This window comes from Macaca nemestrina, chromosome 15 (genome assembly GCF_043159975.1).
Source record: "Macaca nemestrina isolate mMacNem1 chromosome 15, mMacNem.hap1, whole genome shotgun sequence".
NCBI classification, from domain to species: Eukaryota; Metazoa; Chordata; class Mammalia; order Primates; family Cercopithecidae; genus Macaca; species Macaca nemestrina.
The window spans coordinates 25,888,750-25,901,343 of record NC_092139.1 but is presented as its reverse complement, the minus strand read 5'-3'; the positions used below and the strand labels follow the sequence as shown (position 1 = coordinate 25,901,343).

At 48.5% G+C, this 12,594-nt stretch overlaps 1 protein-coding gene across 3 annotated transcripts in view; it reads left to right on the top strand.

Moving 5' to 3' along the window:
* Positions 1 to 12,594, top strand: part of LOC105496339 (protein phosphatase 1 regulatory subunit 16B) — a 121,741-nt gene that overhangs the window by 97,818 nt on the left and 11,329 nt on the right. For all 3 annotated transcript variants that reach the window (XM_011766686.2, XM_071079336.1, XM_011766685.3), the window contains 6 exons: positions 367 to 470; positions 2,454 to 2,578; positions 5,712 to 5,837; positions 6,725 to 6,800; positions 7,568 to 7,697; positions 7,790 to 7,958. In XM_011766686.2, the coding sequence (XP_011764988.1) occupies positions 367 to 470; positions 2,454 to 2,578; positions 5,712 to 5,837; positions 6,725 to 6,800; positions 7,568 to 7,697; positions 7,790 to 7,958 (730 nt within the window). The remainder of the gene's footprint in view (positions 1 to 366; positions 471 to 2,453; positions 2,579 to 5,711; positions 5,838 to 6,724; positions 6,801 to 7,567; positions 7,698 to 7,789; positions 7,959 to 12,594) is intronic.

The following is a 12,594-nucleotide window of genomic DNA, read 5'->3' as shown; positions in this document are numbered from 1 at the left end:
AGTGCCTGGTAAGTGATGCTGCTGCCATTCATGCGATTTTTATTATTGTCACCAGGAGGACTTTTATATCTGTCCCTAAGTCCCTGCCTGCTGGTTCAACAGAGTGAAAGGCTTAGGGAGGTCTCCTGGGATAGCTGTCCTGGGACTTTGGTCTCTTCCCACCTAGGGCCCTGGGATCCTGCAGCCGTCGTGCTCTTGGACTGTGTGTCAAGCAGATCCAAGGATCATCTTGCTGGGGTACACCTTGGTAGGGTTTTGAGTGCCGGGTTGTACAGTAGGATTGCAGGTGAGAGGCCAGAGGGCAGAGGCAGCTAGACCAATCCTAGCCACACCTACTTGGCCCTCACCCTGCCTCTTTCTCTGCAGTGGGGCCGACTTGCTTGCTGTCAACTCGGATGGGAACATGCCATATGACCTCTGCGAGGATGAACCCACCCTGGATGTCATCGAGACCTGCATGGCATACCAGGGTAAGGGAGGGCAGCCCGCTATGAAGTGAGCACAGCACAGAGTTGCAGAGAGCGTCTCTTAAATCAGTACAGGCGAACAGATTAGCTACTCATCGGCCCGCCTTGTGCGCCGCGCTTGGTGAATAGGATGGGTCCTCATTCGTATCCTTATCTGTGTGATTGTCAAGAGCAGGACGTGAGAGGACCCTGGAAAATGTGCTGCGCAGAAGGGAGGTATTGATCTCATTTGTGTCACCCACACACGCAGATGGCCGCAGCTGGCCTTGTCTTCATCAGCTGTGACAATTTGATTCAATAAACATTCACCGTAAAGATATATTTCTATGTGGGACAATAATAAAGTCAAGAACACTGGAGGGTGCCTGCTCTGTGCCAGGCACCACACTGGCTGCCAGGGGCCCAGATAAACAAGATGTGGGCTGTTCTTAACTCACAAATGAGGTTCAGAGAGGAAACAAATGCAGCAATGAGAGACCTGCGTGCCCCCAGCACCCCACAGACAGGCCTCTGAAGTGCCACCTCCTTGGAAATATGTCACACACCCCAGATCCTCAGCTGCAGCTGCAGTCTTGCCCTGGCCCTGCCCTCGTGTCCCCCACAGAGCCACAGTAACCATGATTGAATCTCCTGTTCCCTGCACCCAGCTCTTCCTATTCATCTCCCATGGAGATTCTTAACCATTTTTTGTGCCAATCTGGTGACTCTATGGACCCCTTCTCAGAATAATGTTTTTATTTTTTTGAGATGGAGTCTTGCTGTATCCCCCAGGCTGGAGTGCAATGGCACAATCTCAGCTCACTGCACCCTCTGCCTCCCAGGTTCAAGTGATTCACTTGCCTCAGCCTCCCAAGTAGCTGGGATTACAGGCGTGCGCCATCATGCCCAGCTAATTTTTGTATTTTTAGTAGAGCAGGGTTTCACCATGTTGGCCAGGCTGGTCTCGAACTCCTGACCTCAGGTGATCTGCCTGCCTCAGCCTCCCAAAGTGTTGAGATTACAGGCGTGAGCCCCCGTGCCTGTCTAGAATAATGTTTTTAAATAGTTATAAAATTATAGGATTATAAAGGAAGCCAATTATATTAAAGCATAACTACCAAAATATTTTTCAATGTGTTAGATAGAAACTTCATTAATTCATTAAACAATAAGATAACAGGATATGAAAATAGCTATAGTATCTGTTGGTAACAAAGTCACAAGCACTGCTAGCACTACTGTGGGTTTTGCTTACATTCTAATGGTAGGGAATGCTAAATTTCATTTAAAGCTTAGTCAAAATAAACGTGTGATTTTATTTCCTCCTTTTGTAGACCTCTCCTGAACTCGATCGAAGAGTGCTTGGTCTAATGCATCTTTTTACGGAGCGTGTCATCCTCTCGTTAAATACTATTCGTAGCTGTCAGTAACACACTTTTAAGACAGGAATGGGATTCGGGCTATACAATGTCTCTCTACACCCCCTACCTCAACTGACTCAGCTCTCCACTTGAAAGTAATACATTCATTTATTCAGTCGTTCTGCAACTAAAATTGATTGAGCATTGTGCCAGGTGCTACAGACACAACTGTGGTTAAGATGAAGGAAACTAACAGAGACCCTGGTCAGATAGGGCGGTCAGTAGAGGCCAGTTTAGGAGATGATCCAGTCCAGGACCTAAAGAACAAGACAGAGGCAGCCATCTGAGCAGTTGGAGGTGTGTAGGTGGATGGTAGGGACTTTCGGGTAGAAGAACAGCATATGCAAAGCAGCTGACATGAATCCAGTGCCTAGTGGGTGCCAGGCAGGAATGCCCTTGTTCTGTGGGCCAGTGCATGGTGCCTATGCTCATCAGGCCTGAAGACAATGATCTATGGGCATGTCTGCATGCCCCCTTGACTGGCGTACCCTAGGGTACAAGAACCATGCCTCCTCGTCTGCCTTCCCCTCCCCTCTGGGGTCCTAGGCCTGAGGGTGCTAAATAAATCCCCTCTTTCCCACTGCAGGCATCACCCAAGAGAAAATCAATGAGATGCGGGCAGCTCCTGAGCAGCAGATGATTGCGGACATCCACTGCATGATTGCAGCAGGCCAGGACCTGGACTGGATAGATGCCCAGGGTGCCACACTGGTGAGGAGATGGGCCAGTGCCAAAACCAAAACCAGCTAGGTCCAAAGTGGACCAGCAACTGGTGGGAACCAACCCTGTACCCTTGGGGCCTGTCTGTGACCTTGGACCTCCTCGAGAATCCTTTTGGCCAGGATTGCCCCTGGATAGGGAGGGTCAGCAGAGCAGGGCTCAGCCTCTTTGAGAACCTGGCCTGTCTCTGGGCTGGGCTTGGTGGCTCACACCTGTAGTCCCAGCTACTTGGGAGGCTGAGGGAGGATCACATGCGCCCGGGAATTTGAGTTTGGGCTGTGATTGCACCAGTGCACTCTAGCCTGGGTGACAGAGCAAGACTTTGTCTTTAATAAACAAACAAACAAAAAAGAATCCAGCCACTCTCAAGTGGGGCTTGGAGTTAGGAGCCTAGATGGGAGGCCTGGCTCCCACCTGTTCACCACCTGCTCTGTCTCCAAGATACTCCTTTACCCAAGGCTTCAGGTGTCCATCTTAAGCCCCTTATTTCCCTCTCCTCTAATGACCTCCTCTATTAAGGACTGGTGTCACCATTCACCCACTCACCCATGCTTTCTTGCTTTGCACTGTCCATTCCTCTGCCTTAGTGTCTCCTCTCCCACCCTAGCACCCACTGCCTTGCCTCATCAGCTCCTCTGTTATTACTGCAATAGCCTCTCCTTTGGGTTCCCTGACTTCCATCCATCCATCCATCGAACCATCCATCCATCCATCCATCCATCCATCCATCCATCCATCTATCCATCCATCCAGTCAACACACAGTTATGAGCATCTCCTCTGTGCCACATACTTTACTAGACCCTGGAGACAGAGAACAATGGGACCTTCTTCTCTCTCAAGTTTGCCTGGTTAACTCCACTCATCCTTGCAGCTCAAGTGTCAATGACTTAGGAAAACCTCCCTGGCCACTCCTCATAGGCTCTCAGAGCACACTGCAGGCTAATATTGGGAGGTCTTCTTCTGCAGCCTGTAAATCAAAATTCAGAGCATGGCTGTGGCAGCCTACCCCGCTGATCGGGGTGCGGGTGCCCTGTCCCAGGCTTAGGTTCCATGCTGGTCATAAGCACTTAGCAGTCTCGGGATCTCAAGCTCACTAGGTAGGGCTCAGCAGTACCAGGTATCCTCACCGCCCCTCAGGCCTGACCTGGCAGCCTAGGTGTGATAAGTGGGCTTCTTCCACCTGCTTCCTGAGCTCTCACATCTGTTTTGTGCCCATTTCTATTACTTGGGTGCCTGCTTGAATTACCTGCTCAGCCTAGCACTCAAGAATGGGATCAGGTAGGAGGACTGACTGTTTCTGTCTGAAGTCAAGGTCAGGCTGCACTAGGGCATACCCACTCTTATTGCAGCTCTACTGGGGCTGTGACTGGGTCTTCAAGACAGAGGGATCTTCTCTTCCTGGGCTGGGGCTGGCCTCAGGGTGGCCCCACCCCCATGGACCAGGCACATACTAGGTCTCAGGTCTTCCCAGTAAAGTGGAGATCATAGTGTCTTCCTCATCTTCCTCACAGTGTTGTTAGGAGCATTAAATGAGATTCTGTGTGAAAGTGCTTAGCACAGTCTGTAAATTCTCAATGTATGTTAGCAATGACCATTATTTTTACTAATAATGCCACTATTCCACTCATACCTTTTAATTTCCAGCCAAGTATTGAGGTTTGTAATGTCGTACTGGCCAGCAGGTATCATTCTCTACAACTAGCAAGAATCAAACATTTATAAATCAGATAATTAATTTTCATATTATACCCTTGGTTTTTCAAGTTGGAAAACAAAACAAAACAAAAAACAAAGAAACAAAAACCATCCACTGACCAGAGCTTTAAGCAACTTTGTCCCAGGGTGAGGGAGCATCTGACCATCAGGGCTGTATTTGGAAGGATCACTTCCTGAGACCATGCCTTCTTTGTCCCTCTGACTCTCCGGCCCCAGACCTTAGGTCCGCTGAGGCTCTCTGGCTTCCTCCCAGCCAGTCTTCTGCTGACCACCTTGGATTCTCACTTCTATCTCTCATCTTGGCTGGACAGTTGATGTCTTTCTGCCTTATTTCCTTCTCCCTCATTCATTCTCATGATCATCACTTAGGGCTTTCTAAGAATTTGAATCCCTTACTGAGTGTTCATTATGGGCTAAGCACTTTATGTATTTTGGGGGCAGATTGAACAAGCATGACAACTGAGGTCTGCCAGGCAGTGACTGAAGGCCTTGAATGGGATCACAGTCCCTTATTGGATGTATTATCTATTGCTCCATGACAAACTACCCCACAATGTAGCATCTTAAAACAATAATAAATATTTATTGTCTCATATGGTTTCTTTGGGTCAGAGAGTTAGGAACAGCTTAACTGGGTGGCTCTGGCTTGGTGGCTGTCATGATATTGCAATCAAGATGTTGCAATATTGTTGAGACTACTGGGGCTGCAGTCTCATCTGAAGGCTTGACTGGTGCTGCAGGATCCACTTCCAAGGTGGCTCACTCACATGGCTGGCAAGTTAGTGCTGGCTGTTGGCAGGAGGCCTCAGTTTCTCACCTCTCCTTGAGGCTTAGGACCTCTCCTTGAGGCTTCTAGAGCGTCCTCACAACATAGTGGCTGCCTCCTTCTAGAGTAATTGATCCAAGACAATGTAAAGTAGAAGCAGCAATGCCTTTTATGCCCTAGCCTCAGAAATCACACATCGTCACTCACTTCACAATATCCTATTTGTTAGAAGTGAGTCACTCAATCTGGCCCACATTCAAGGTGAGAACAGTCGGGCTCCATCTTCTAAAGGAAGCTGTATCAAAGAATTTGTAGACATGTTTAAAAATCACCATATTGAACCTCAGAGACCCCTTCTTCAGGGCTCAGTGCACAGTAGGGGCTCAGTAAATGCTGTTGCTTTAACCACATGGATGCCAAGACCAACCACATGGGAGAAGAATTCAGCTCTCTACCTTTCTTTCTAGGTCTATATTTCAGACTTAATAATCCTCTGCAATGTGACTGGTATTTCCATCTCATTCTATTCCATTCTATTGGCCCCAAGGATGCTGTGGGGCTTGGGTGGGGGTAAGGGCTAGCCTACCTTCAATGTGGGACTGATCCCCTAGGGAATGCTTACTTCTTTCCTCTTCTCCAGCTGCACATAGCTGGAGCCAATGGATACCTGAGGGCAGCTGAGCTCCTCCTGGATCATGGAGTACGTGTGGATGTGAAGGACTGGGATGGCTGGGAGCCCCTGCACGCAGCTGCCTTCTGGGGACAGGTAGTTCTCACCCACAGGGCTGTGGGGGAAGCCGGCACACGGCTAACCTGCTAACATCAAGTTTTTTGGGCTGGCAATTGGTTTCAAAGAACATAAGACTTTAAGGCTTAAGGTGTTGACTATAGCTCATATGTGGGATATGAAAAGGCCTAGGGAGTTTGCAAAAACATTGGACAAATTGTGTTCTTTTTTTTAAATTATTATTATTATTCTTTTTTTAAATTTTTTGAGCAAGAGTCTTGCTCTGTTGCCCAGGCTGGTGGAGTGCAGTGGCGCAATCTCAGTTCACTGCAACCTCCGTTTCCTGGGTTCAAGCAATTCTCCTGCCTCAGCCTCCTGAGTAACTGGGATTACAGGCGTGTGCCACCATGCCCAGCTAATTTTTTTGTATTTTTAGTAGAGACGGGGTTTCACCATGTTGGTCAGGCTGGTCTCAAACTCCTGACCTCAGGTGATCTGCCCACCTCAACCTCCCAAAGTGCTGGGATTACAGGCGTGAGCCACCGTGCCCGGCTGACAAGTTGTGTTCTAATAGGATGGTAATCAGATTTGCCAAATAAGAAAATTTCCAGCATTTTTGCCCCCAGTAGTTTCTCCATTTGTTTCCAGACACAAAACTCTGATTGTCACTTACACCTAGTCCCTCCTTAGATACCTGCCAGCTCTAGAGTTACAGCCAACTCTTTCTTCTCCCTCTTCTTGGTGTGGCCCAGGCATTGCATCTGTCTGGATTCCCCCCATGGCTCTAGCATGCAGGCCTTCCCTGGAAATCAACTTTGTCCCACCATTCTTTGGGTCACATCCTAAGAGGTCTTGGACACTCTCTCCACCTCCTAGGCTTTCTGAGCTCTGGGCAGGGGGACACTGAGCTTCTTCCTGTGTTTCAGATGCAGATGGCAGAGCTATTGGTGTCCCATGGAGCTAGTCTCAGTGCAAGGACATCCATGGATGAGATGCCAATAGGTGAGTCCAGCACAACAGCTGGTGTGCACAAATAGACAGTTATCAATTTTTTGATGGGTAGAGGGAGAAATAGATAAATATATGGTTGTATAGACTGATGGATTGGTGTATAGATAGATAGATGGATTAATTAATGGATGGTAGATGAATGGACAGATGGACAGATGAAGGGATAGATGGATAAATGGATGAATGGATGGATGAGAGGGGTACATGGGTAGATATTATGAGGTATGGTTGACTGGATGGGTGGGTGGGTGGATGGATGGATGAATAGATAGAAGAATAAGTGGATGAGTGGGTAAAGGATGAATCTGAATAGATGGCTCTTTCAGCAGTGGGTAGATAGCTGGATGAAGGGGTTAAGTAGAATAGATAGGAGTATGTAGCTTTCTTAGCATCTTTGCATAATTTATTGCTTGGGCTATGTGGGGTACCTGCTTATTTCCCTCACTACTTCTGTCAGTGAAGACTTGAGGACTCTTCTTGGAGACTATCAAAAAGGAACATGAATCCCTCGGTCATAGCTGGGAACCTTAGGAATTGTGACTGTGCCCAGAACCTGGGTTTCCCATTCTTATAATCCTCTAAGGTTTGGGTTGCAGCCCAGGAACTTAGGCTGGCATTGTTTGCTTCCCTCCCTGCATGCCCCAAAAGATGCTTGGAGTTTTCATTGGGTTGGGGTGGTAGCTCGTCTGGTCTGGAGCACCCTCTTGGGCCACAGGTCCTGGCCCTGTCCCCCACAACAGACTCCTCTGCCCCTTCAGACCTGTGCGAGGAGGAAGAGTTCAAGGTCCTGCTGCTGGAGCTAAAACACAAGCATGACGTGATCATGAAGTCACAGCTGAGGCACAAGTCATCCTTGAGCCGGAGGACATCCAGCGCAGGCAGCCGTGGGTGAGTCCAGGGCAGGGCAGCCAAGGGTCCCCGTGCGTGCTCCTGCCTGTGGCGCCTGGGTGCAGCCTCCAGCACCCACTTTGTCCTCTCAGGAAGGTGGTGCGTCGAGCCAGCCTGTCGGACAGGACCAACCTGTACAGAAAGGAGTATGAGGGAGAGGCCATCCTGTGGCAGCAGCGGAGTGCAGCCGAGGATCAGCGGACCTCCACCTACAACGGGGACATCAGGGAGACCAGGACAGACCAAGAGAATAAGGACCCTGTGAGTGGCCTCACTCTCTGCCCCAGTGTCAGCCACTGCAATGGGAGGAGAACAGGGCCAAGCCTGGCCTTGCCTCTTCAACTGAGAGCCTTCAGAGGGAAGTAGCCAGGCACTGCCCTTAAACTAGCATATCCAGTCTGATGGTGGTGGCTACTGTAGTTCAGCCAGCAGTTTCAGTCTGATGCTGGTGGCTGCTGTAGTTAAAGAGGTGATCAGGGAGCGTGTTAGAGGCTGAGCTGGGTGCTTTGGCACACAGGTGCGTCTCCTAATTGACAGGGGGTGAGTGTCCGCTATGTGCCTAGCTATGCTCCAGCACACCTAGCAGTAGGCTTCCCAGAAGAGAGCTTCAATAGGGCAGTCACCCAGGAGCTGAGGGAGCTACAACTTCTTTTTCAGGAAATATAACAAGATATTGAGAATTGTGTTTATCAGAACATGCTTTTTGAAAAATGGAGTAGGATCCTAGTAGGACCTCTGAGAAGCCTGCTCCTGTAGCAGCCAATGGTCCTTTAAGCTTTAAGCTGCTTTCCTAAGGGAACACACATTCATTTCTGGTGGTTGCTTTGAGAAATTTTCACAAACTGGATGGCTTAACATGGTGGAAATTTATTCTGTCTCCGTTCTGAAAGCCAGAAGTCTAAAATCAAGGTGACACAGCGTTGGTTCCCTCTGAGGGCTCTCAAGGAGATTCTGTTCCATAGCTCTGTGAGCTTCTGGTGGCTCAGGCATTCTTTGGCTTTTGCTAGCATGATTCTAGTCTCTGCTTCTATCGCCACATGACATTCTTCTTTGTGTGTGTGTGTGTATTTTCTCTTTTTATTTTTATTTTATTGGATTTTTTTTTTTTTTGAGACAGGGTCTTGCTCTGTCACTCAGGCAATGGCATGATTATAGATCACTGAAGACTCCAACTCATGGGCTTAAGCGGTCCTCCCACCTCAGCTTCCCAAGTAGCTGGGACTATAGGTGGGGGCCATCATGCCTGGCTAATTTTTAAATTTCTTGTAGAGATGAGGTCTTGCTATGTTACCCAGGTTGGTCTCAAACTTAGCCTCAAGCAATCCTCCCACCTTGGCTTCCCAAAGTATCGAGATTACAGGTTTGAGCCACTGTACCTAGCCTGTTTTTTCCTCTTATAAGGACACCAGTCATTGGATTGGAGCCCATGCCAATCCAGGATGACCTAATCTTAATTTAATTTATTACACCTGCAAATACCTATTTCCAGATAAAGTCACATTTGGAGGTTCCAGGTAGACATGAATTTTTGAGGGACACTACTTAACCCAGAACCAACACACTCAGCATGGCTGCTTTATTGCTGAGTGGAGTGAACAAGTTTGGGGCTGGAGTGGAATTGCTGAGGACGAGGGAGAAGCTAACTGTACCAGAGGTGGTCTGCCATTTTTGTTCTTCCACCACACCATGAACAGATGAAAACATGCCTAGAGAGTTTAGCTTTGCTGGGATGCAATTGATTAGCTACCCAGCATGCCCACGTGTCTCAGAGGGACCCTGCTTCCCAGCATGAACAGTGAGGTCACCTACTGTCTGTCTCACCAGGAGGTGTGAAGGTGCCTGCCCAAGGGGAGGCCACATCAAAGCCACCAGCTGGTGATGGAGAGGGCACATAGGGAAGCTTTGTTCTGCCTGGCCCCTTAGTCTGAGGATTGGTGAGAAAAGAGACATAGATCAAGATCAAATCACATTTCAGATGTCTCCCAGCTGTGCTTTATTTATTTTTCCTTTGTGATTGTGGTGTAACTTAAGTATGGTAAAGCAGACAAACCTTTTTTTTTTTTTTTTTAATGATATGAAGCCTTGCATGTTACCCAGGCTGGAGTGCAGTGGTGTGATTTCAGCTCACTGCAACCTCTGCCTCACGGGTTCAAGTGATCCTCCTGCCTCAGCCTCCCCAGTAGTTGGGATTACTAGTGCCCACCACGACACCTGCTGGATTTTTGTATTTTTAGTAGAGATGGGGTTTCACCACGTTGGCCAGGCTGGTTTTGAAGTTCTGACCTCAAACAATCCGCCCACCTGGACCTCCCAAAGTCTGGGCTTACAGATGTGAGCCACCATGCCTGGCCAAGTAGACAAATCTTAAATGAGATTTTCAACAAACTTTTACAAATGTACACACTCAGATGAATTCATAGAGCATTTTCATCATCCATGTTCTCTCTCTGTCGTTTCCCCCACTCCAAATGTAGCCACTATCTAACTTTGAGTTCTAAAGATTAGTTTTGTATATGCATATGAATAGACACTGTAGTTTGTCTTCTTTTATGTCTGGCTTTTTTAACATCTGTGAGAGTCACCCACGTTGTGGCATATAGCAGTAGTTCTGTTTTTGTTTTTTGTTTTTGTTTTTTTTTTGAGACAAGAATTCACTCTGTTGTCTGGGCTGGAGTTCAGTGGTGTGATCCTAGCTCACTGCAGCCTTGACCTCTCGGGATCAAGTGATCCTTCCACCTCAGCCTCTTGGGTAGCTGGGACTATAGGTATGCACCAACATGCCTGGCTAATTAAAAAAAATTTTTTTGGCCGGGTGCCGTGGCTCATGCCTGTAATCCCAGACTTTGGAAGGCCAAGGCGGGTGGATCACAAGGTCAAGAGATTGAGACCGGCCGGGCGCGGTGGCTCAAGCCTGTAATCCCAGCACTTTGGGAGGCCGAGACGGGCGGATCACGAGGTCAGGAGATCAAGACCATCCTGGCTAACACGGTGAAACCCCGTCTCTACTAAAAAGTACAAAAAACTAGCCGGGCGAGGTGGCGGGCGCCTGTAGTCCCAGCTACTCAGGAGGCTGAGGCAGGAGAATGGCGGGAACCCGGGAGGCGGAGCTTGCAGTGAGCTGAGATCTGGCCACTGCACCCCAGCCTGGGCGACAGAGCGAGACTCCGTCTCAAAAGAAAAAAAAAAAGAGATTGAGACCATCCTAGCCAACATGGTGAAACCCCGTCTCTACTAAAAATACAGAAATTAACTGGGCATAGTGGTGGGCACGTGTAATCCCAGCTACTCAGGAGGCTGAGGCAGGAGAATCCCTTGAACCCGGGAGGTGGAGGTTGCAGTGAGCCAAGATTGAGCCACCGCACTTCAGCCTGGGGACAGAGTGAGACTTTGTCTCAAAACAAAACAAAACAAAACAGAAAATTTTTTTTAGAGATAGAATCTTGCTATGTTACCCAGGCTGCTCTCAAACACCTGAACTCAAATGATCCTCATATCCCAGTCTCCCTGGCCTCATTCTGTTGTTGTTGTTGTTGTTTTTTTTTTTTTTTTTTTTTTGAGATGAAGTCTCGCTCTGTCACCCAGGCTGGAGCACAGTGGGGCGATCTTGGCTCACTGCAAGCTCCGCCTCCCGGATTCACGCCATTCTCCTGCCTCAGCTTCCCTAGTAGTTGGGACTACAGGCGCCCACCACCTCGCCCGGCTAATGTTTTGTATTTTTAGTAGAGACGGGGTTTCACTGTGTTAGCCAGGATGGTCTCGATCTCCTGACCTCGTGATCCACCCGACTCGGCCTCCCAAAGTGCTGGGATTACAGGCGTGAGCCGACGCGCCTGGCTCCCTCATTCTTTTTTATTGCTTTCTAGAATTCGGTCGTTTGAATATTAAAATTTACATATCCATTCTCCTTTTTTTTTTTTTTTTGAGACAGAGTCTCGCTTTGTCACCCAAGCTAGAGTGCAGTGGCATGCTCTCGGCTCACTACAACCTCCGCCTTCCAGGTTCAAGCGATTCTCCTGCCTCAGCCTCCTGAGTAGCTGGGAATACAGGTGCGTGCCACCACGCCCGGCTAATTTTTATATTTTTAGTAGAGACAAGGTTTCGCCATATTGGCCAGGCTGGTCTTGAATTCCTGACCTCAAATGATCCACCCTCCTCGGCCTCCCAAAGTGTTGGTATTACAGTGAGCCACTGCTCTTGGCCTCCATTCTCCTTTTGGTGGACATTTGGGTTTCTTGTTTCTGGCTACTGTGAATAAAACTGCTATAAACATTTTCGTGCATGTCTTTCAGTGGACATAAGCGCTATTTTGTGTTGGGAATATACCCAGGAACACAGTGGGAGTCACAGGTAGGCATATGTTTAGCTTTAGTGGATACTACCAAGCAGTTTTCCAAGGTGCTTTGTACCTGTCTGCTTTCCCATGGCAGAGTGTTTCTTGCCAACTCTTGGTATAGTCAGTCTTTTTTTTTTTTTTTTTTTGCTACAGAGTTTCGCTCTTGTTGCCCAGGCTGGAGTGCAACGTCACCATCTCGGCTCACTGCAATCTCTGCCTCCCGGGTTCAAGTGACTCTCCTGCCTCAGCCTCCCAAGTAGCTGAGATTACAGGCACCTGCCACCATGCCCAGCTAATTTTTGTGTTTTAGTAGAGATGGGGTTTCACCATGTTAGGGTGGGAATTCTCAAAGCATGGTGCCCAGACCAGCAACATCAGCACACCTGGGAACTTGTTAGAAATGCAGATTTTGGCTGGGCACAGTGGCTCACACCTGTAACCCCAAAACTGAGGGAGGCTGAGGTGGGAGGATCTCCTGAGCCTAGGAGTTACTGGACAACATGGCAAGACCCTATCTCTGCCACCCCCACCTAAAAAAAAAACAATTAGCTGGGTGTGGTGGTG